The sequence below is a fragment of the Corvus cornix genome, chromosome Z, assembly GCF_000738735.6.
Source record: "Corvus cornix cornix isolate S_Up_H32 chromosome Z, ASM73873v5, whole genome shotgun sequence".
Lineage (NCBI taxonomy): Eukaryota > Metazoa > Chordata > Aves > Passeriformes > Corvidae > Corvus > Corvus cornix.
The window spans coordinates 9,497,559-9,523,181 of record NC_046357.1 but is presented as its reverse complement, the minus strand read 5'-3'; the positions used below and the strand labels follow the sequence as shown (position 1 = coordinate 9,523,181).

Here is a 25,623-nt window from a genome sequence, read left to right as displayed (position 1 = left end):
AGAAGAGAAGAGAAGAGAAGAGAAGAGAAGAGAAGAGAAGAGAAGAGAAGAGAAGAGAAGAGAAGAGAAGAGAAGAGAAGAGAAGAGAAGAGAAGAGAAGAGAAGAGAAGAGAAGAGAAGAGAAGAGAAGAGAAGAGAAGAGAAGAGAAGAGAAGAGAAGAGAAGAGAAGAGAAGAGAAGAGAAGAGAAGAGAAGAAGAGAGAAGAGAAGAGAAGAGGAGTAGAGTATGGATCTAAATCAACATGGGATGAATTAAATGACAGCTCATTTAAGTGTCTGGCTCTCTGAGCTCTGCCAGTGACATACAGAAGGAAACAGCCTTAACTTTATTTACAATGCCAAAAGGATATATGCAGAAATATATGGGAAAAAAATGAATGGGTCCCTTCCTCCAGCTTCAGGCCTTCTCAGTTTGAAAGCTGGATGGATTCACACCATCCCACTTGAGGCACAGAGTTTGCTAGCTACATTAAGCAGTCTCCCTGAGCACCCTCACTAGTCATGGGAGACAGGTAGTTTTCTGTAAAGCCAAGGCAAAGTGTTTAAGTTCAGTTCCCAGTTAACAGGAGTCTCAGGAACCAGTTGCCTAACTTTGCCACAGCTGCTGGTGGTAATATTTCTCCTCCGAATTGAAATGCAACAGATTTTATGTTACTGGATGTAGAAACAGGCATTTTTGAAGCTGAAAGCACAGATCTTCACTACTGGGGTCAACGAGTCAAACTAATGAGCTGAGTATGGCAATATAAAGGGAATCTGTTAAACATAGTGACAAAACACACCACCAACCCCTCAGGAGCTAGCAAAAACTAAAGGGTTTAGAGCTCTAAGGCACTCTAAGCTATAGAAACTATTAATCATGTAAAGAAATTAATAGGAAGACTGAATTGGATGCACTGAGGTGAGGCACAGTTACACACCAAAAATGCACTAACACCACAACAATTGTGCCACTAGGTAAGGAGGTAAGCTTTAGAAATTACTTCAGGACAGAATGCCACAAGAACTATGATCTGAAAAATGAAGGTCAAGTAGCAGGTTACCTGCCAAATTGTCAAAACTGCAGACTAGGCACCTAAGGCATGACAACCATAAATTCTATTAGTTTCATAATAGACGCCTGCCTTTAACTTGAGGGATCTAAATTAGCTGAAGCTGTGACATCCAATCTCAGTCTACTTCCCAGTAAACTGAATTCCTCTCAGCCGCTAACTTTGTCTTCAAGGGAAAGATTGGGCCTTTGATATGTGCCTTGCCTGAAAAATCTTTTACCAGAATGTAATAAAACAGTCCCAGCAGAAGCTCAGAACCAATACATTAAAAACTATAGAGTCTGAATTCTAGTTTTGCTTTTTAATGGAGCGTTCATGGAGACCTGTGCCAGCAAAATTCCAATGCATGTGCCACATGTCGTAATTACTTGTAATCTGCTTTGAAAGAACAGAGGATGATACATTTCCATTCTATTTTCAAGTGATCAAAACCTTGTGCCTATGCCTTTGATCCATTTTGGATCTGTATGTTCTGCCACTGCACAGGAGACAGCATGTATGTCCCCAGTAATAGCATGACAACAAACTCACTCCCAAAAAAACCATTAAGATGGAAAGGAATACAAAAGAACCTTTAATATTTAAGATTGGAGTTGCAAAGAAATACTTCATAGCCACAGACATGCTTGTTTAATGGAAGGGGGAAATAATTTCTTGCACTGTGTGCCTGAAGATGGTAATAGAGGAGCACAAATTGCTGCCACCTCCCCTTGCATGTAGTAACCACAGTGTGCATTGCTGTGAGCATGACCACAGCAGGGGAGACCGTGTTCCTTCCTTTCCTATCAGGGACTCCTGCATGAGGACCCCTGTCTCAGGGAGCACAGGATTTCTTAACACCTGAGCAGAATCTGCACCAGTAGCCTGCACAAGATCAGCAACAGGCTGGGCATAGACTGGCAAAGACTGGTTAGTGCAGCACACAGTACCTGGCTTTCATTTGAGTAATATATTAAATTTCACAGGTCAATTTTTCTTTCTCTCTCTTTTTTGTTTATTTTTTTTTAAATAGCAATGGTCCTTTTTCCAAACACATTTATGACCCATGAATGAGTTCTTTACAGCTCCCTTCCCTTTGCACCTTGCAGCATGCTCTACATGAATAGGTGTTCATGGCAGAAGCCTGTCTGCCCTGTTTGGAAGAACTGGCAGAAACTCCACCATCACCACAGGCAATCTATTCCTGCATCACTCAAATATATGTTAATACTGGAGTTTATAAACTGCATGCTGTTCTGTAACCCTGACGAATCCTGAAGGGTTATGTGAGATATCTTATAAGCTGTACCTCCATACCTCTGTTCATTAACATTACAGTGTTTGCATTTCTCTTAACGGTCTGCTGCTGTTGACTGATCCTCTGTTAATCCCTCGCTATTTCAACCCTTTCTTTGCAGAACTGCTTCCCAGTCTGTTGTTGCTCATCCCCTATTCAGGTAATGGATTATTACGGTTTGTATGCAGAGCTTCAGACTTGTCCCTGTTGAATAGCACTGTTTTGCATATATCATCATCTAAGTCACTGGTGATTCTAAACAGATCGAGATGCAGTCCAAGTGTATGACATCTACTTTTGTGTCACACTCCAGGCATTTTACTCGTGATACATCCATATAATTGTTAGCCTTTTCTCTGTTTTCTTTGCAGATGACCATGAATAGCTTTGTTAGTTGCTCCAGTATTTTTCTATGAATTTAATTGAAGCAGAAAAGCTGTAATTCCACATGTTGTTTTCCCAGCTTTTGAAGACCAGCACTAAATTTCCCCTCTCTTCATACATTCACTTTTAGTTTTTTTACAGATGATTGCTAATGGCTGGTAAGTTGTGTTTCGTGGTTCTTTGGTAAGGACAAATAAAATTTAACTGCTCCTGATAATGTGAAAGTATTTAAGATGGTCTATTCCCATTTAAAGTTGAGAATTTTTCTCTGTTGGGTCACTAATTGTGAAAATACTATTTGTTAGTGAAAATTAGTGGAAGAAATATTAAATGTTACGGTCCCCTTTATCTAACTCTCACTGATAAATCTGACCCTCTGAAAGGAGCAGGATTGGTCTTTTCCCTACTATAAATACTCTTCTGGTTTTCTGTTTTACCTGATGGATCTTATTATTCTATACTATTTGTTTCTTGACTTTTTCCTATTTGTTTGAATTACATGTTTATTCTGGTCCTCATACTCTGCAGATGAAGTCACCAGATACCAAAAGTTCTGTTTACTCCTTCAGGTTGCTGTTGTGAATCTTAAAGCCTCTGAGCTGTGCAGATATTTTTGTGTGTCACCAAGGCTAGAGGTTCCCCTGTCACCATCACGGCATAGTAAGTGTGATCTAACAGCTTTCCTCCTGATCCTAGTTTTAACACATGGCTTTCCCATTAATCTCTAACCCTTGGTGGCTGTGTTGTTGTTACCATGCTGTGCAATGGAAACTCTTACTTCATTCTGGATTTAGAGAGCACAATAATTTTATATTTTAAACCATTGGAAGTATAGGAAACACAACTGGAATCTGCAGTGTATCTAGGATGAGCCAATTTTAACTAACTTTTTTAATGTCTCCGTTACACTTTAACATAATTCAAAACACAGACACCTCCCCAAATAGGGACACACCCTGTCTCAAAGTGACACTGGCATTTAGGCACAGAAATAATTCTGGTTATCTGGACTCTGGATATTTTGAAAGTCAGTGGACACAGTACACTAAAATATTGATAAAATATCCTTTACTTTTTGCAGTAGCACACACACACACCAAACCTCACACTACCAGCAATGTTTTTTGGCAAACTGTACTATTAATGCAAATTAAATTAGGCTGCATGACATTAAGCCACTTGGGATTTCTCCAGGGCATCAGTGTAGAAACATGTGCTTTCAATCTCTCTATGTTCTGTTCCCTTGGAAACCAAAAACCCCCAAACCAAAACCCAATAAATTAAACATGAGCTGCAGCTTTTGTGTGTGTGTGTGTGCAGAAGTCAGGGTTAATTTTCTTTTTGAAAATCATGGGCTTGCCTTAATTTCAAATATTATGCTTGTATTTTTCTGAATGACGAGGAGAATCAGGAGTGTGCAGACAATTCCCTGTCCGCCACTGAGGTCTTCATGTATTGTTGTTCCTTGTTTGTCTCTTCCTTTTTCATGCTGCCCTGTATGCCTTTTCCTTATTCTTCCAATCACAAAAGTCTCTTGTCCATGTTTCTTTCCCCCCGCACCTATGGATATTTCTGCTCAGAAGACAAATGCATTGAGACCTCAGTATGAAGGGAAACTAGGTCTTATCTAGCAGAGATTTGAGGTCTCTGGCCACACAGCTGTGGCAAGCCTAGACTCCTGTGAAAATAGGCAGCTGGATCCAGATGGGGTCCAGATGTGTTAGTGTGCTAAGGCATCCAAGGTAGGAATCCACTGGATGAGATTAGTCCAGGTGCAGTGTCAGACTGACACTGCCAGACTGCATGTGGACGCAGGCTGGCTTATGTCAGCCTGTGCAGATGTCTCCAAAACTTCCAGTTTTGGGGTCAGTGACAGAAGATGTCTCCACATTTGTCAGTGTAGTGGCACTCCAGCATGTAAATGATGCCAAACTGGGTCATGCTAGTCCCAAACTGTGATTCCTCATCCATCCATTCAGGTGGAAGCACAACTTTCTTGGTGCCTCACTTTGTGAACTTATATGTCCATTCCCTGATCATCTCTTGAACAGACTTTTAGATCACAGATATCTCAACCCTATTACCATGTAAGAATCAAAAACACCTAGGAAATGTGACAGTTTCCCTAGAGGCTCAATTGATTAGTTGTTATTAGAATGTAAAAGGAAAAAAAAGAAGCATTAAAAGGCTATTTTTTTCCCCATAAAACTTGAGAATAATTGGAAGAAGGAGGGGGAATGGAGAAAAGAGGCTGCTATCTGCAAACTGTGAAAGTTCATGTTTGGGCCTGGGACAGGGGACTGGCAGCAGCAAGGAGACTTATGGCATGGCAGCACTGATGTGGTTGTATACATCTCTGAGGTAAATACAAGGAGAAACAAGCTAATCAAAAAAGGAAAATATCCTGGAGCAAGGGAAGAAATTAAGGAGAAAGAATTGTGAAAGCCTGTGATTTTCTCATTATTCTTGTTATTTTTATGTCTTTTTTTTATTGCCCTTCAGTTCTTCAAGCCTTCTGCAAGTTTTCAGTGAAATGTAAGATTTAAATAGTTGCAAATAAATGGAACTCTGTTCTCATTCTCCCTGCAAAACTCAAAATCTGAAAGACCATATAAACACAATCCCAGTTTAGATGTTTTTGAAGTGCATGTTTTTTAAACTAATTTTATTACAGGGAGGGAGATGGTGGGCTGGCACACAAACTCTGACTCTTTTATTCACAAAAACTAGTGCCTCACAAATGGCAGTGCTCATAATAATGAAAACTTGCACACACAGACACACACATATATGCACATCTGGAAGGTCCCGAGAATGTGAAGCAGGGATAACAAAGGGGGATGAGAACAGAAGAAATGAAGGGTATTCTTTTAACAGGCTTTTACAGAAAGCTTGTTTAATCTCATGCTTACTTCTAAATTAGGGGTGATTTGGCTGTCTCACACAATGCAACCTCCAAAAATGTTTCCAGAATGTCGATGGTGAAGGCAAAACACAATTATGAGTACCACCCCTGAACATTTCTTTGTCCAGGCTATTTTCTTTTGAAAAACCTGTTAGGTAATTTGTAACCTCTTGTGAGTGTTATCTTTGAAGGTGTCTTTATTTCACATTTTGTTTTCGTAGTTAAGAGCACTGTAGCACTTTTTAAGTCTCTATTACTTTATTTTACTTTTAGGAACGTATTCTTATTAATCAAAATCATCTGTTTGGCTTACAGTCTGTTTTCTTTGCAGAAGTGTTTTTGGAAGCTTAACAGTGTAATTCCAGGGATGATATCGGCCCCAATGCTTTAGAATCTGGGCCCACAGAGGGACTTTATATAGCTCTTTGGGAGGAAGAACTTACACTGCCAAAACAAAGTTCTTTGCCAGAATTAGACCCTGATTCTGTAAACTGCCTTCATTATCTAAGTTTTTGCCTAAGCATGTGCACGCTAATATGAATATTAAATACTGAATTCCTTACATGTTGCAGCCCACAGAAGACCATACCAGCTCAGGACTTGGGGACAGAAGGATTCTGAAACTATGCACCAAGTATGGCAGGTGATGATATGGGAGTGGACTGCTGCTCAGAGGCCACACCCCATGGGCCATGCAGCTCCACCTCATATGGGTTGCTTCACTCCTACATGAAGAAGAGGCAGTGAAAAGGAAAAGGCAGGGAGTTGGCTGGACAGGCAGAAGAGTCTTGTTAAAATGTTGTCGTAGCCAAGAAATGGGCTAGTGTTGGCTTCAAAGTTGGGTAAAGTTTTATTTTACCCCAGGGAGCTGGGGATGTTCAGCCGGGAGGAAAGGAGACTCAGGGGAGACCTTATCAGTCTCTTCAACTGTCAGACAGGAGGGTGTAGCTAGGTGGGAGTCAGCCCCTTCTCCCAGGTAACAGGCAAAGGACAAGAGAAGACAGCCTTGAGTTGCACCACAAGAGGTTTAGATTGGATATTATGAAAAACGTTTTTACTGAAAGCATTGTCAAGCAGTGGGACAGGCTCCCCAGCAAAGTGGTGGAATCACCATTCCTGGAGCTATATAATAGATTAGATATGGCACTTAGGGACATGGTTTAGTGGTGGACTTGGCAGTGCTGGGTTTTCGGTTGGGACTTGCTGGTCTTACAAGTCTTTTCCAACACAAATGATTCTGTGATTCCATGAAATACAAAGCCTTTGATGTTACAAATCTTAGTGCACACGTTCTACCATTACTCTGCCCTCCCTGCTGTAAGAAGTGAGTCCAGGCACTGGTTTCTGCTGGTGCTTTACGACTACTTTTTGACTTTGTGCTGAGAAGTAAGACACCTATGTCCAAGGATAAGTCGAGACATGCTTGTAGTAATAAGAAAGACCAGGCTTGCAGCTATACTTCTCTCTGGTTGAATGGGAAAACTGGGAGCTTAGACACTCAAAAAGTAAACTGAAGGAAATCAAGCTTTCCAAAAGCATTTTGGGGATTGAATTTTTAAAGTTTTTCTGAACTCCCAAAGAAGATATGTCTTGGAGGACAGAGTTAGATTTTGTTAAAGAATGGAAAGTAAAGGTAGAGCAGAAGTAAAGTAATAGCAGAAGAATATGTATTTTTTAGGTTAAAGCCCTAAACCAAACTGTTAATTTGAAATGGAGCTATTTTAGTGTGAAAGAGAAATAGAAGAGCAATAAATGCTATAAATATTATACTATGGACACCATGCTGTCAAATAAAAACCAGAAAAATGAAGGACACTGTCTGGTTCCAACTGCTGACTCCACTTCTTTCGGAATCAAACAAAAATATAATTTGTTGATATATAACAGGCCATGTGTGACAGCAGCACGATTTTAAAAGTGACTTACTTCTAAGAAACATGGGAGTGAATAAAGCAAATCAGACTCAGTGTTTAATTTAACATTTGAGAAGAAAAAAATTGGAAAAATTAATGAGGGGAAGTACAAAATGCTGGACAGAAGGAGAAGTACAGTAAAGGCATAAGGAAGTCTATCAGAGAGCAAAACATCGCAGATGTCATTCTAGTAAATGCTCTAAATTTAGGGGAAATGAGGTATATTTTCCAACAGGAAAATCTGATTTGTTGAAACATTCCCATTCTGGACTGGTATGAAAGTATTTTCTTTTTGACGAAAAATAAGTGTTTTATAGGAAGTTTCTGTCTCATAATACTTACAGAGGACTATAAAAACAATGTGTTGTGGGTGACTCCAATGTTTCAAGAATTTTTAATTCTCCCTTCAGTTTTGATAGCTGAAACCTGTTTTATCTAAATGCTTTCTATTAGTTAATATCTGACTAACGAAAACAGTCTTTTCAGAAACCTGAATGATGACCAAATCTAATCCAGAATATTCTGAATGAAAGTGCAGACTTTTCACTGCTAGCTATAGGTTTGGGCTGTACATCAGCACTATAAAGGCAATTTCCTGGAGCTGCACAATTGCTGCAGATACAATGACCCATCTTCTTTCTTTAGATAAATCTCAACCCCAAGGTAAGCCAGCTGCTGCCGGCATGGCTGTGAAAGGGGCAGGGCCATGCAGAGGAGATTACTTAGAGAACCAGGGCATTCTCTCCAAAAATCAAACTACTGCCTCATTCTCTTTGTAGAAAGGCCTCATTCATGTCACAGTAATGCTTGAGTTTGCTCACACTGCTAAAACACCTTTAGCCAGCTTCTGTCCAACCCTGATGTGTCAGCTGCAGAAATGGTACTACCTTTGTAAGTGATCAGGGATGGATTCAACTCTGATGTCTCCCATGTGTGTCTGCTAGGGTGGCTGGATGCATAATTTCTTGTTTCAGAGAATAGCTGAGAGCTTACTCAACAGAATAAATGTGGTGTCCACTCCTCAGAGAGAGAAATTGCCTTCTGGACTCCACTGACTGTTTACTAGATATCCTTGGATTGCATGGGAAGCTTGGACAGCTTAGCTAACCTAAATATCTGCTTAGGTATCGATACCAATAAATTGATGAGATTTACTTTACCCAAACTCTTCTTTAAATTACATAAAATACATCATATGTAAACTTTAAAATTGCATTAAGTAGAATTTGTTAATGTCTGTATGGTTAGCCCTAGGGCTGCCCATTTGAACATCTTATACCATGGTTTTAAAAGCTCTTTTAAATCTTATTCTTGACAGAAATCTTATAAAATATTAATTTGACTCTTTCATCCTCACCTAAATTGTCATACAGATATGTTAATGAACTTTATCACAAAAAACTATGGAGTTACTCTATTTTGAAAGTATCTCTTTAATAGTTTTACAAATACATGCCATATCTAATATTGGAATATAAAAAATACTGCTTTGTTCATTTTGGATTATGTAACATTGAATCTGTCTGTTTGCAAGAAAACTATGCATTATGGGCTGTGATTTTATTTACATAGTGCCTATTTTAAATTGGAGTATGTGAAATCTTATGCAGGTTTATTGCCGTTTTTTCTGCAGTCTGTGAATTGTCTTCCATCCTGTGCTTCATTCCAAACTGAGCAGCCTCTGGGGAACAGTGCAGACTACTACTTTGTGTTGTCACCTAGTGTGCTGACAGGATGAAGGAAAGTGTTTGGCTCAGCCTTTCATTGGTAACATATACTGATAGACACAAGCGTGTCTCAGTCAAGCCGTTCAACATTTAAAAGTGTAATTAAATATAATCACTATCTGTATTAGGGTTGACAGTTTATGCTCTTTTTATAGTAACCTTTGTACTTTTTCTCATCAATCACTTTTTGTTTTTCTATTAATTCATACTGCAGTGGTAATGGGAAAGGACATTTGATTGAAAATAGCCTTTTTTTTCTCAAATCCAAAATATGGTATTCCCATCAGAAAGTAAAATTAGCCTTTTATGTTTGGAGTCTTACCTGCTCATACCTGACAATATATGAGCTCAATATAGGAGCTCAAGGAGAGGATTACTGCACCAAGTGAGGGGTGACTGCCAGTGGGAAAATAAGTATTTATGGGATGCAGGTTGAATAACCAACTAAATATATTGGTTGGAGTATATGTACATGATTTGACTTTAGCTATGGTCTTGTCTGTTCTGGATATTGTGCAGTTATTTTTGTGGTTTTGTCTTTAAAGCACAAAAGCACCTAATGGAATAAGATAAGAGAAAATTGGGATGCAGGGAAAACTGCATTTGTTCCATTGTCTTATTAAAAATGAAAATAAGTATTTTGTATTTCCCCTTAAGGTCCAAATAGGCAGATCTATCCATGAGAAAAGAAAGATCCCGTCAATGAGACATTTTTATAAAGTTCCACTTAATTGTATTTCTATGGAAGACAATGATGAAGGAAGTAAGTAGGAAGCCCCAACTTGGATCAGAGCAGATAAAAGACAGCTGGCCTATCCAGGAGATAAATTGAATTCAGCTCCTATCTGTATCAGATATGATATTAAAAACTTAAACCTGAATGCAAGGTGATGTTACTCATTGAATAAGATGAGAAGGAGCAGGATGACTTCAGATATGCCATATTAAATACTTCCAACAAGTCCTCTAACCCTAGCCCTGACTCTAGGGAAGTTTCAGTGACTGCTGAGTATTGGGGTAATAACTAAGACTAGATTAGGAAATGCGTATCTCCCTCCAGTATTTTTCTCAGCTGGACTTAAAAACCTATTTTTTTCAGACCCTTTGTGCAATACCTGTCACTGAATTAAGACAAAGATGATCCAACAAACGACATTAATAGGCTTAGTTCCTGTGCTAAGGAAACTAGGGTTTATAGTAAAATGCAAACAGAAAAGCCAGGGTGAAATGGCTTGCCAAAGTCATAGAGTATATGAGTAAGAGATGGAAATAGGATCTTGACTTCATACTCTCCAACAATCCACTGTCAACTGGGTTGGGCTGCAGTATTATTGGGTGGACTTATCCAACAGTGTTTCTTCTTAGATTCATGAATCTGAGCTAAGCTCAATCCTGAAATCATGTTTTCACCTCAGAATTAGGATTTTAGGACTATCTAAACACAATGCCACCAGAAATAAATGATAACACATAGATTTTGATTGGATTACAAAGCAACAGAGCTGGCAAAACATAAACTTGAAACTTCTTCTCAGTGTGGTGTTGGTGGAACCAGTGGTATTTGTAAATCACATCAGGCTGGTTGCTGATGAATTTTTGGTGGAAGGATGATGACATCTAGTGGTGCTGCTCTTCTAACAGCCCTTCACAACGTCTCTAAGCATGCTGCCAGAAGTACAGCAGTGTAATTTTTCAGACTTAATTCATTCTCTTTCTGAAAGCTTTAATACTTTATGCAGTATCAGCTTTTTATCACACTGTCCACACTGAAAGTTCCAAACATAATTGCCCCTTTTGTTGTTATACTAGAAAATAAAAGTGGTCATAAAGGAATGATTCAGCAATCTGCAAATAAAGCTGTATCATAAAACACTGCAAATACTGCGATAACAACTTAAGACTTTTTCTTTCTAAACTCATGACTTATTTCAAGAGTTACTTGCCTCGGAATGACATGATACGGTCTGTTTCAGTAGGGCCTTAGGGAGTGATCCAGGGAGTGACTTAGTCCTCCTTTAAAAAAAAAAAAATATTGTTAAGAAAGGATGTAACAAATCATACATTAGGTGCTTTTTGCTCTCTGGCTTGGTAATTATTATAGACTAGAGATCTAACTGCAGCAGTTGAAATTAATAAGATATATTAAAAAACAACTATCAAAAAGCTCTTAATAAAGTCTAATCTGTTCCGTCATTGAAAAAACTACTAGAAATGTGTCCTAAAGAGAAATTTGGACAATGAAAGATAAAAGATGTATGTAGAGAAACCAAAGTATTATCTGTAACAGAAAATTGAGCAGTGCCAGGGTTTGTTTGTTTTTACTTGAGGCCAAATATACAAATTATTGACCTGCCAGACCAGCCCATGATTTGGACTGTTTGAGGTGGCTGCTGGGCATGGGCAGAGGATTCACAATGAGCTGTAAGGGCCCCTTGGTTTGGGAGCTAAAACAGGTTCATTGATGGAGGTACACTGTCCTGTGCCAGATGCTTTACTAGAACATATGTAACCTGTTATTCTAATGTGACAGGTATCAGTGAGATGGTTTCCAGCTCCTAGCTCTTAGCCAGCACGAGAAAAGACTGGCCCAGCTGAACAGGAAGCTTTCACAGGGACGCAGGGGGGGAAAAAAAAAGAGGGTTTATGACCTTTGGAAGAAGGGATAGGCAACTCAGGAAGAATATGAGGATGTCATGAGGTCATAGAGAAAGAAAATTAGAAAGGTGAAAGCCCAGCTAGAACTCCATTTGGCCACCATGGTAACAGATAACAAAAATGTTTTAACAAATAAATCAATAACAAAAAGAAGACCAAGGAGAGTCTCCATCCTTTTTTTTGCATGCAGAGGGTAACTTTGTCACAAAGGATGAGGAAAAGGCTGAGGTACTCAGTGCCTTTTTTTGCCTCAATCCTTAACAGAAAGACCAGTTATCCTCAGGTATCCAGCCCCCTGAAGTGGTAGACAGGGATGGGGAGCAGGATAAATCTCCGTTATCCAAAAGGCACTAGTCAGAAACTTGCTGTGCTACCTAGACAAGTGTATCAAATTGGGTGGGATCCACCTGAGGATATTTATAGACCTGGCAGAAGAGTTTGCTCTTTCCGTGACTTACCACCAGTCCTGATTAATCAGGGAGGTCCCAGATGACTGGAGGTTGGCAAATGTGATGCCCGCCCACAAGAAGGGCAGGAAGATCTGGAGAAAAACAGGCCTGTCAGTCTGCCCCCAGTGCAAGGCAAGGTTATGGAACAGGTCATCCTGAGTGCAATTTCACATGCTGTGTAAAAGACAACCAGGGGATCAGGCCCAGCCAGACAGGTTTATGAGAGGCAGATCCTGCTTAGCCAACTTGATCTCCCTCTACGGCAGGGTGACCAACTGAGTTTATGAGGGAAAGGCTGTGAATATTGTCTGCCTGGACTTCAGTAAAGCCTTTTACACCATTTCCCACAGTTCTTTAAATTCCACCTTCATGACACCTTTCACAAACAAACACTTCCCACCTCAGTAATACCATACTGTATTAATATTTATATTCCAGCACTTGTGTTCTTCATTCATTCCTTCATTATCACACCTGAGCCAGATCTACGCATCAGTCTCCTCTTTGCATGATCCCTTGAACACTATAGCTGGGTCCACAAATTTTCTCATAAAAGTGAATGTTTTTCACCAGCTGGATATTGTAACTGTGCAAATGACGAGCTCTCACTGCAAATATTCAACCATCACTTAGCTATCACAGCAGCATCTAAACAGCTCTACACCTTCCAAAATGACAGTGTATTATTTCCTCCAGTCAATCAATTTTTTTATTTCAGAACCTTTTTCTGACTAATTTCACAATAAAGATTTCTCATTTAGCTCTAAGTTATCTCACAGAGTAAAGGTTAAAATTAGATGGATTTTCTGCACACACAAAACAAACCTTGGGAAAACTGTGTGCAAGGGGCTGAAACAGCCCACATGGAATGTCCACTATTTAGATGTTCCCCAAAATGCATGGGAATATGTGAGGTATTCTTTTGTAACTACAACAATAGCATGAAATACTATATAAAACTGGCTAAGAAGTCTAGTTTTCCCAAAGGATTTCTGGTTTTTTAATCTAATGGGTATCAAGGCAGTGAAACTAAGCCCTGTCAAAGCATGTCTTCAAGATAAGCTTTTATTTATACAGCAGTATGAAGCCAGAGTGGTCTTAAATGTCATCACCATTCTCGACTGCCCTGCTGTAATGGCATGTAAAGCCACAGTGGGCAGAAAGTGCCTGTGCACCTTCTGAATTCCTACTTGGAAGGCTCCTTGCTTTTAAACAAGGGACTTCGTTATATTCATCTAAATTCTACGCTTTCACATGAGAACTGAAAGTGGACTAACTCTGAAGTTAAAACAAATAACTTTTTTTCCTAACTAAAATGAAGCTTGGGCCAGAAACTTACCTTCCCCCTTCTTTCTCTCCCTCCCCTTATTTCTATAGTCCTGTAACAGAGGTGTTTTGATTTTGGTTTAAGTGGGAATGAGGGCTGGTGGTGGCTGGTGGTGGGTGTGTGGTATGATCTTTGATCTATAGATGAACACAGACAACTTTAGGCCAAAAGGAATTTGTTTGAGGAACTACATTAAAATAGCAGTTGAAACACAATGCAGACTTAATTCTAATTTATGCTGTTTGGAGTGCTGTGCAGTTCTAGAAGTACTTTGATTTTGAAGGATGCATAATGGAAGACTTCAGTCTATGAAATGCATTTTATATTCATACAAAAATATTTGGAAATCATATAAGAAATATGCTTTTATCCACAGATAATGATGAGTGAAGACGATAATGACTTTTCCCTACTGCATGTATCTATGCTATGAGTTGCTTTATGTTACCATCTGGCAGCTGTTGTTGTAACATATAATCTGTTTTAAAACAAGCTAAAGGCGCAAATCATAAAATAATTAACATCTCGATAGTTAAGACTGTGTCTATTGCAGTATGTGGAGTTTTACATGGAGAACACAGACCAATGATGCTACCTAAGCTGAAAAAGGCTGCAGAGAAAAAAAAAAATTCTAAACATAGTATTACAGCTGGTGGTGGGGGTCAGCGGCTCTGACCCAGGAAGAGATGACCGGTCCGGGCAGATGGTCCCAAAAGGAATCGCCTTCCCGAGGCCCGGTGTCTTCCCTCAGCTGCTGGCAGGAGGGCCCTTGCAGAGACTGTCAGCTCTTTAGTGATTGTCAGCTCGTGATTCCAGCTCAGCTCTGCAGGGCAGCCTCCAGGCCAGACCAGAGAGAGAGACGAGAGGCTCATGTAGCTGTTCTGCATGAAGGTAGCTTTATGGTTGGTCCCCTCCAGTGAAGGGGAAAGCCAGGGACGAGAGCTCTCTCTCACAGGGGCAGAGGACTAGCTTTTATAGGGTTACAGGGGATCGGTAAAGGCCAGTGGGTTACAAAGGATCTGCATAGGGTCTCCTAAAGGATTGTGGGTCTGTCTTTTCTCGAAGTGACCATAGAAGTGGTTGCCTTTCCAGGGAGTCCTGCTGGGCGATTGCAAAATCTCTTATCTCAGCAGAGATCCCTCCAGGGCAGGGGCTGGGCATACCCCACAACATAGAAATTTCATCTGAAGCAGGCATGAAGAAGCTGACATCCTCTCCTTAGGCATTAAGTCAGTCACAGAGAGACACACTGTAAGTATGGATATGACACTGTCTCTCCACTATGTGATCCCTGTGATCCCATTTGGGTTGTGTCTTCTGGTGAAGATTACTGAGGAAGTGTGTGCACTTAAGCAGCTTCTACACTTGCATATAGGAGATACTGAGCCTGCCAGTAATTAATGTCTATACAATCTCATCTCTGAGTGAGTACATTTAGTGTACACTGTCTCATTTCTAAGTTTCAGAAACAGTATGTATTCCATCCCTTCCTATGGACTAGTTTCAGTAATATGAACCACACTACTTTCTGGACTTCAAACTGACACTCCCCAACGTCCTTCCTGTTTGAACTGAGATACAGGGTTTTTTCTAGTTTCAATTTTAGAGATTTAAGGTTGTGACACTTATTTTGGCATTTGTTCTGAACATTTTAGGCAGGGTAAGCTTCCTAATCCAGGTTCTTTTTAAGCATCCATTTAACCATTACAAAGATGCTCTAGGTTTACAGATTTAGGATCATTTGAATATTGCAGGTTATCTCAGTAAAGAAGGAACATAGACCCTTTTTGAACTGTCAGTTTGCTTCTTCAAACTAAGAGACCTGTGGCTGCATAATATACTTTTATCAAAAGCTTATGACAGAGCTGGCAGCAAAGCACCCGAATACATTTAACTAGACTGTCTATTGCGACATTTTATCCAAGCCCTTGCAGCTCCTACCTCAAGATGAATGATACTAGAATATATGCCAAGCAAATAAAATTAAATTGTGATGAAAACATCGGTAGTTGAGGGATTTTAAGTGCAGGTGAAAGCATAGCACTGGTTCTTGACATCTCTTATCTAATGTTACAGTCGGTATCAGCCCTTGAATGAAGTAGGGAAGATAAAAATGGTTCTTTAAACATTCATTTACTTCATCACTTACATTAAGTTTCGTATTGAACTACTTGAGGGTTTAAAATAACGCATGCAAAAGTTGCTCACAGTATCATATGGCTGCAAGGCAGGAAATTCTGATTTGACAACATGATGAAAAAGGTTTTTAACAGTGGTAAAATGTTAGTAGTCCTGGCGTGGATAATACAGTCCCTTGTATGAATAAATGGGTTCAGTATGGTCACATATCCCTGAGACAAATGGAAAACTGGAGGAAATGCAAGAAAGGGCTGTTAAGATGATCAGGGAAATGGAAACCTGCCTGTGTGAGAAGAGCTTGCTTAGTCTCTGTCAATGAGGACTGAGAGGTGATGCGACTGGTCTCCATCAATATTTCAGAAGGCCAACATTGAAGAGAACAAAAAGCTAATTAAACTAAAGGACAATGTTGGCACAAAAACAAGCACGTATAAATTGACTGTGAATACATTTAAGGATGAAATGGAAAGAATATTTCTAAACAGCAAAGGAAACGTGTTTTGAAAGAGGAGATAGAGCAGCAAAATCCCTAAGAACAGTACATGATGATTTTCCTCAACAACTTGTGTAAGTCTGCCGTGGCTGGCTGTGATCACAGGGGGAGAGATTCAGTATCTTTTCTTCGGACACATCTGGCCAGTGTCCTTTATCAATCTAGAGGAAACATGCTTTTGGGTGCACTTGGAGACTGCAGTATGTGGGATGAGGAAAAGGAAGGGTGCTTGCTTTCCTAAATGGTCAGTCATCTGACCTCCGGCCTTCTCCCTTTACCCATCTGGTGAAGAGAGTGTCTGGATTCAGAATTAAAACATCCAGATTTTAAATACTTGATACTGGACTTCGTTGCAACTGAACATTTAAATCTGTCTTTTATAACACACCTTGTGAATCGTAAACTAAAGGATAGTTTTTGTTTAGCTATGGATTAACAGTAGTTTAATTTCTATTTTACTTCCCCTTAAAGAAGACAATGGTTTTATATTCTATATTCTTTGAAAATCTCAACCCAAACTCTGGGTTTATACCTCTGTCATTTACTCCAAACATGCCTCTAAATTCCAAAGATTCCACCACTTCAGCAGTGATCATTAGTTCAGCAGAAAGCTAAGCAGAAGTTGAAGAAAGAAAGCCGATTATCTGGGATGTATGTAACGTGTCTCCTGTCCCAATCCCACTCACAATTTCCACTCCCACTCCTAGCCATGCACAGAAATACAGGAAAAAACAACCAATTTCCTATGACTACTGCAAATAATCAAGTTTAAAAAAGTAATGACAGAAGAAAAGTTTTAAGAATAAATATTGAATTTCATCTGTCCCCTGAAGAGAAATACCCTCAACTTTTCCAAGTATCTCTAAGATAAACATGCTGTTACTGTGACATTCTTGTGGTGTCAGTATGCCACTTTTAGCTCATTTCATTTCACAAACAAATGCCGTAACAGATCGTATTTTAGCAGAGTTTAATTCCTTTATTAAAGCCAGACGTTGCAGACCGCGATGTCTCCGACAAGGAGTAATTTCAGTTTACACTCGGCGCTGTGGGTACCCGGTGTCCCGCAGAGCCGGCCCTTCCCCTGCAGCACAGCAGAAGGAGGCTGAGGCACCCAGGCTGGGTCGGGCTCCTCGGGCCCTGGGCCTGCGGAAAGCCTGTTCCAAGGTGTCCTTTTCTCCAGTGGAAGCAGGTGGACGCTCCCTCGCGCCTTTCAAGCGAGGGACAGGACGAGAGCACATAGCCTTGCGCTGCGCCAGGGGAGGTTAAGTTTGAACATTAGGAGGAATTTCTTCACAGGGTGATTAGATACTGGAATGGGCTCCACCGGGACGGGGTAGAGTCACCATCCCTGGGCGTTTAAGGAAAGACTGGGCGTGGCACTCGGTGCCAGGGTCTCTTGACATGAAGGTGTTCGGTCACAGACTGGACTCGATGATCTCAGGGGTCTCTTCCACCCCAATGGGTTCTGTGGCTCCCACCGCCACACAGCCGCCACACGAGCGGGCTCCCCCTGGAGCGGGGCGCGGCTCCTGGCGCCACGCCCGGCACTTCCGGGCCGCCTCTCGCTGAGCATCTTGGGATCTGTAGTTCCCGCGCTGCAGACGCCGTGCCACCGCTATTGCGCACGCGCAGAAGTCCCTCAGAGCAGCGCCGCAGGGCGATCGGCGCCCTCCAGGCACGTGACTCTCAAGGCCCCGCCGCTTCCTGCCCCGGCAGCCCCCGCTGCAGGAGACTCCGCTGGCCGACCGGAAAAGCGGCTTCTCACGTGGTGCCCAGAGGCCAATCAGATGCCGCGTTTTCCGGGCACCGCCCCTTCGCCTTCCCGCATTTCCGCGAGATGGCGGCGCTGGGGGCCCGGCGGCTGCTGCGGCCCGGCCGGCGCTGGTACTCGGAGACGGTGCCCGTTCCCCCCTCGCCGCCCGCCAGCCCGCTCTACCCGCCCGTGGTGGCGTCCGTCACGGCCAGGAGCAAAGCGGCCAAGTCGCGACGCCTGCAGCGCTTCAAGCAGCGGGTGCACGCGGCGGCCACGGTGGAGGAGAAGCTGCGGCTGTACGGGAAGCTGCAGCGGCCCAAGTATACGGTGCACCCGCAGACCTTCGCCCTCAACGCCGACCGCTGGTACCGCAGTTTCACAAAAACCGTCTTAGTGCCGGGCTTGCCCCCGAGAGCCGCGGCCGCGAAACCCCCGGTAGCGGCGGCAGGAACGACCCCCGAGGCTGGCAGAGCCCCGGAGCCGGGACCGGAGGCGCCGGGGGCTGCGGAGGCGCCGGGGGCCGCGAAAACCCCGGAGCCCGCGGCGGGAGCGGCGGCGTATCCGGATATGGGCGAGTTGCGCTCTCTCGCCTGCGATGCTCTCCTGCAGGAGAGCTTCTACCAGAACAAGAAGCGGCCGTTCCTCTACCGCGACCAGGATCACACGCCCGGCCCCTTCCTCACGCAGCTCGTTTCCACCCTCGCCGCTTTCCTGTCTGTTCGCAACCCACTGCTGGCTGCTTCCTCCCTCGGTACGGAACGGGGCTGGCAGGGAAAGGGACGTAGGAGCCCTTGGGCGGTGGGGCCAGTCTGTGAGCCGGCACGAATGTCGCTGGTATATCTGAATTGTTCAGGCCATCACTAGTGGGTAGTCTCTATCATTACACATGGATTTTGGGTTTTGTGTCTGACTGCAGCTGGAGAAGAATTGGAAGGTGAAGAATTTAAATGCATGAGGTGAATTACTGTTTTTCTGTGTTCCTTTTTCTGTTTCAGATCTAAACCCTGAAGTTAACTATTATTGGCATCATGGTGAGGAAGTTGTTGTTCATGGACACCGAAAGGGTAGACTTGACCCTGTGCGATTCCAAATAGATGATAACCCACACCTCCAGATCCGTGTACCAAAGCAGCTTCCCGAGGTGTGGATGTTTTCAACAGCAAGCTAATACTGTGCATTTTCACTTTGGTTTCTGATAGCCATTGAAACCATGCAGAGGTAGTCTGTGGAGGACCTAGTTAACAGTATGTACCATATTTGGGTATTTTTCAAGTCTTAATACCCTTGCTACGATTACATGGTAATGGCTTTGTAGATATTGAGATGGTCTTCTAAACTTTTGGTTCTCTTTGTACTTTAAATTTCATGTTGTTACATTTAATTAAATGGAATTTTTAACATTCTATGCTTGGAGACAAGAATAAGAAACGTGCTGTGGAACATTCTCACTGAAGGAGAATAATAGGAGTGGAGGTAAAAAAAAAAAAGTAAAAGCATGTATAATCTGAACGTGAGGGTTCTTGTCTGTTGTTATTACTCAACAGTTGCTTTCTTGAATGCTCAAGTTCTCTGGAAGTATATTCTGTTTCAATATTATAGTGTTTTTATTGCTGGTCTATACAGTGGTAATTGTGTAGCCAGTGAGGGTCTCTGTTGTCCAGTTTCCACCACAGACAGAAAACTGTTGTGCTTTCTGTAAACACAGAACCTTTATTGGTGACTTAGTTGTACAATTTGCTTGGGTTAGTATTGTCAGATGCTACAAACCTTGGCATTTTTGAAGAACTGTCTAGGCAATTTAAAACATTGTGTAGTGCAGAAAACCTAATCTGTAAACTTAGTCTGCAGGTTCAAGTTAGTTTATTGGCTGCTGCTAGAAATGTTTTTACTCTTTTTCCATGGAAGCAGATTCTGGTTTTGAAGGTAGTAACAACTATCTTCAGCTTTTTTAGCATCATTTCACATACTCTTTGTATGTTGTGGAAAAATTAATCCAACATGACTGTGCTAGAGCTCATCACAAGATGAGAAGGTTTCTTGCAAAAAATTTTCATTTAAGGTTATCTGTATGGTGTATGTAAGCAGGACTTGCACTTTCTGTTGTCTGACTGGGAAGCGGTGTATTACATTGGACCTGATGGCAGAAATGTGTCTTACATCATGGCTTTTCTTTCTTCTGCTGTCTTCAAGGTTGTACCCCTGGAGTCAGATCTTGGAGATGTTCCTGTTATTGATCACAAGCCATCCAAACTGCCATTGTTCAAAAAGCAGTACGAAAACAAGGTATTTATAGGTAAGAGTTTTTAATTGTGAAATATTAACTACTTTAGAAAGAAAAAAAAACCAACCCAACCAAACAAAAACCAACTCCAAAACTAATTCCAACTCAATCTTTCTTCTCCCATCAACAGAAAAAAGTTGTGTATTTTTATCTATAACTGTATTATATAAATATATGTAGTGTAAAAATCTCTGTTGAGATTTCTTGTCAGTTAGACAATGGGAAATAGCATCCTCCTGTGCATGTGGTACTGTGTCTAAGAAATCTGCTTGAAGAAATTCAGTTGAATAGAAAATTTACACAAAACTTTGAATTTTGATACATCTCCAGGGAAATTCTGAGAGTCATTTTAGCATGTGAACTTCTGCCTCTTGGAAGTAGGCAACTCCTCACAGATCTACAGTAGAGGTTCTAACTTTAGAGTCTCATGGTGAAGATGTATGTTTGTGTGCATAATCGAGAGTGTTCTTTCTGTGACTGATTGTTTCATTTTGGGGAACACAGGATCAAAGGTGGCAGATCCATGCTGTTATGGACACACCCAGTTTCATCTTCTTCCTGACAAACTGAAACGGGAGAGGTTTATAAGAGAGCGTCTCGAGGATCAGATCGAAGTTGTTTATCGATCGAATGGAATTGCAAGTCTTTTTGCGTGGACAGCAGCACAAGCAATGTATCAAGGTGAGACAGTCAGCTTGACAAATTTTTCTTGGTTATGAATGCCTACTGTAATGTTCTTTAACCTTTTCTCCCTACTACCTTTCTCTCACGCTTTTTGTTCTGAAGACTGTCTTTTAAGTAAGTCTTTACAGATGTAATTGAATTGAAAAGAGTTAGTTAAGACTTTGTCTTTGAGTACTTTGATTCAGAGGAATTAATTACAGAGAAAAATATTTTTTCATATATAACAGTAAGCCTGTGCAAAAACCTCAATCCTGCTTTCACTTGCTCTTTCCGCCTTAAGAGGGAAATGTGGTAGGTAACAACTATGGAACAACTATGTTGCTTACCCCTTGTTTCAGTAATTTCAATTCCATGAAAATACTAGGAATGAAAGAAAAATGTCAGCAGCCTTACATTTAGAATTTTATGCCTATGTTTGTCTAAAAAAAATCCAAGAAGACCTGGATAGTTAGACCAGATCAGTCTTTCACTTACTCTCATAAATATAATTATTGTCTAGTGTTGCTGTCGGACACCCAATGGCATGTAGTTTCACTTGAGAAACAACACATGTAAGAAAATCCTTTGACTATGGTGTATATAGCTGGCTCTGCATAAAACTTATTTGGTAATGGTGTCTTAGAAAGCTTAGCTTCCTTTGTGGATGTAAAATATTGAAGTCAAGTAAGTCTTGTCTTCAGCATTGGTCACAGCTGTAAACACATCATGAGTTGCAAGGACAGCATTATATCTATGACTTTTTTTTATTCTGTAACAGTTTCTAGCATTGTTGCACGTGATAGTAATATTCTTAAAAATATCTGTGTGTGTACTAGTGCACATGCATAAATATGTAAATATTTTTAACATGCTGTTAGTGCTCAGTCGGGTTTGTTTAAAACATTGATACTTACTGACATAGTGTTGGTGTCTGGCTGATTACTATAGCAGTTATGCTCATGCTTACATATGCATGCCTTTGTCATGAAACAAATGCTCACTGCCTCTTGAGAACCATGGAATAGTAAAAAGACATCTTTCCTCAGCTCAGTTGCAGGATTTTACAATGCATTAGTAATTTAACTGTTTTGGAAAAGTCACTTGGCTGATCAGTGACTGGTGTTGACCAACTGGTAATAGGGAACTCTATACAAAATGCAAGTATGCCACTGTCCCTGATCTTGGACATAACCTTTATTGGTGATTATGTTTTGGTTATTCTGTATGAAAAATACTTGTGTTGGACTTTTTCCCTACTAGGCAGCTGCTGCAATTCGCACTGTTTTTCTGTATTTCAGGACAAGGGTTTAGGCATGTGTGCTGATAGAAATCTCAAGTTATGTTGTATTTGTTTATTTTGTAGGATTTTGGAGTGAAGCAGATGTGACCCGTCCTTTTGTATCGCAGGCGGTAGTGACTGATGGAAAATACTTTGCTTTCTTTTGTTACCAGCTAAATACTTTAGCACTAACTGCAGAAACTATTAAAAACAACCCTCGAAAGAATATCTGTTGGGGTACAGACAGTAAGCCACTGTATGATGTTGTGGAAGATGGTAATGTGAAAGGCTTTAATGATGAAGTTCTGCTTCAGTTGGTTCGTTTTCTACTAAACAGACCAAAAGAGTTGTAAACCATTAAACCACATGTAAAGTATGTGCCTGAACTTCATTGTAACTCCTAAAGTAGAGCTATATTATGCCTTGATATTAGTCAGGTATTTGTCTAGCAAACACTATATACATATTTTATTTGGGCCTTCTTCCATTTTTCTATTTTAATGTATACTGTACACTGGCAAATAAAAGGCTGGAATACGTTGAAGTTTTTTGTATATTTACTCTTAAAAGCCTACTGTGCTAATTCAATGTCATGTGAGTATGTTTCTTTAGCAGATCCACAGGTCCATGCTGAACTGTCACAACAAAGTATGAATTCATATGACCATCTGATTGTATCACTAGGGAGACAGCTGTCTTGATACTCAGCACCAGTGATAAATTTCTAATTTTGTGTGCCTGAGAGAAGTTAAATACTTATTCATTCTAAAGAGTAAGTGAGCTCAGAATAAAAAGTGTTTATTAAGGAATGGTTGGCAATTTAGTTACATAGTAAGAGAAGTCTTTAGATGTGGTAATATAAACATGATGAAACTTGCATCCAAAGACTGTGTTGTGAACAAGCATACACAACTTTAAGCTGTCACCTCCAGAACCACGGAGAGAACTCTCAAATGCATTTGGAGTCTACAGTTTTCCCTTTAGTGTGGGTCCTTGATTTCAGCTGTTGGTATCCTGAGGTTTTCATTGCTGATACTTGGATGTCTTAGGAGTGTTTTTAGTAGACCACAGCTGATCCCCAGCCACAGTTGTCTGATTCATAAAATACAACATTATACAATCATTGAGTAGTTTGGGTTGGAAGGGACCATTAAAAGTCATTTATTCCAAGCTTCCTGCAGTAAGCTGGGACATCTTCAGCTAGGTCAGGTTGCTCAGACCCTGTCCATCCTGACCTTGAATGTTTCCAGGGATGGGGCATCCATCTACCACATCTCTGGGCAAACTGTTTTACCATGCTCATTCTAAAAAACTTTTCAGTATCTAATCTGAATCAACAGAAAGGGTGGGAAGGAGGAACCTGGTAACTACAGGCCAGTCAGCCTGACCTCAGTACCTGGTAAGGTAATGGAACAGCTTGTACTGAGTGTCATCACACCAAATTTACAGGACGGCCAGGGTATCAGACCCAGCCAGCATGGGTTTAGGAGGGGTAGGTTGTGTTCAACCAACCTGATCTCCTTTTATGACCAGGTGACCTGCCTGATGGATGCAGGAAGGGCTGTGGATGTTGTCTATTTGGACTTCAGCAAGGCCTTTGACACTGTCTCCCACAGCACACTCCTGGAAAAGATGGCAGCACATGGCTTGGATAGGAGCAGTCTTTGCTGCATTAGGAACTGGCTGGATGGCCAGGCCCAGAGAGTGGTAGTGAATGGAAATGCATCCAACTGGTGCCCAGTCACCAGTGGTGTCCCTCAGGGGTCTGTCCTGGGGCCAGTTCTGTTCAATATTTTTATTGACGACATGGATGAGGGAATTGAGTCCTTCATTAGTAAATTTGCAGATGACACTAAACTGGGAGCTTGTGTCAATCTGATGGAAGGCAGGAGGGCTCTGCAGAGAGACATGGAATGGTTGGATAGATGGGCAGAGTCCAACAAGATGAAGTTTAATAAGTCCAAGTGCTGGGTACTGCATTTTGGCCACAACAATCCCCTGAAACGTTATAGGCTGGGGGCAGTGTGGCTGGACAGTGCCCAGGCAGAAAGGGACCGAGGGTGCTGGTCGACAGCAGACTGAACATGAGCCAGCAGTGTGCCCTGGTGGCCAAGAAGGCCAACAGCATCCTGGCCTGTATCAGGAATAGTGTGGCCAGCAGGACCAGGGATGTCATTCTTCCCCTGTACTCGGCACTGGTAAGGCCACATCTTGAGTACTGTGTCCAGTTCTGGGCCCCTCAGTTCAGGAAGGACGTCGAGGTGCTTGAGCACATTCAGAGAAGGGCAACAAGGCTGGTGAGGGGCTTGGTACACAAGCCATATAAGGAACGACTGAGGGAGCTGGGGTTGTTTAGCCTAGAGAAAAGGAGACTCAGAGGTGACCTTATTGCTCTCTACAACCTCCTGAAGGGTGGTTGTAGTCAGGTGGGGGTTGACCTCTTTCACCAGGTGGCAGCTGATAGAATGAGAGGACACAGTCTTAAGCTGTGCCAGGGGATATATAGGTTTGATATTAGGAAAAAGTTTTTTACAGAAAAGGGTGATAAAGTGCTGGAATGGACTGCCTGGGGAGGTGCTGGAATCACCATCCCTGGATGTGTTTAAATAAAGACTGGATATGGCACTCGATGCTATGATCTACCTGAGGTGCTAGGGCATGTGTTGGACTCGAGGATCTTGAAGGTCTCTTCCAGCCCAGACATTCTGTGAATTCTGTGAATTGTGAACTCTCTTTTAGTTTAAAACATTACCTACTTTGTCATATTGAAACAGGCACTGCTAAGATATTACAACTGGTATTTACCTATCAACAAAGTGTAACTGGTTCTGAGGTAACTAAATGTGCCTAAAATTTTACGTCATTTCATCCGCTATACTTGACCTTTTTGGAATTCTCCAGTGCTCTTGTGAATTGGCAAGTAGTTTGTTGTTAAACAGAGAGTACTGACAGAATCATTGAAATACTGGCCTGCACATTCTTCAGCATGAGCAACAGCCCGCTTCTTTTTTAAAGTGGTTTACAAAATATTTTGGTAATGGAAGATTAAGTAGTTACAGAGTTTTACTTGACTGGTACTTTGCTATGTAGGAAAGCATTGCCACTTTCTCCACCATCAAGAGATAATGTAAGTAAGATGTGTACAAGCACTGGTTATTTTTTAAGAGAAGTCCTTAAGTGCTCTTTTTGTCTTAATGCATGACTGTTACCAGTTCTGATAACTGCTGATCCTTGGATTACATAAATGTTCCTTGTAGTAACAGAAGATAAACTGCTGGGTAAGAATGTTGATTATAGAGAATGGCCTGTGACCTAGCTTAGAAG

At 41.4% G+C, this 25,623-nt stretch overlaps 1 protein-coding gene across 1 annotated transcript; it reads left to right on the top strand.

Annotated features, from left to right (window-relative positions):
• Positions 1-18,129: 18,129 nt before the first annotated feature.
• On the top strand, positions 18,130-22,843 carry MRPS30 (mitochondrial ribosomal protein S30). The gene is made up of 5 exons (XM_010395425.3): positions 18,130-18,827; positions 19,072-19,217; positions 20,267-20,369; positions 20,862-21,038; positions 22,384-22,843. The coding sequence occupies exons 1-5, from the start codon at positions 18,161-18,163 to the stop codon at positions 22,650-22,652; spliced, it is 1,362 nt and encodes a 453-aa protein (XP_010393727.3). The 5' UTR covers positions 18,130-18,160; the 3' UTR covers positions 22,653-22,843.
• Positions 22,844-25,623: the final 2,780 nt, after the last annotated feature.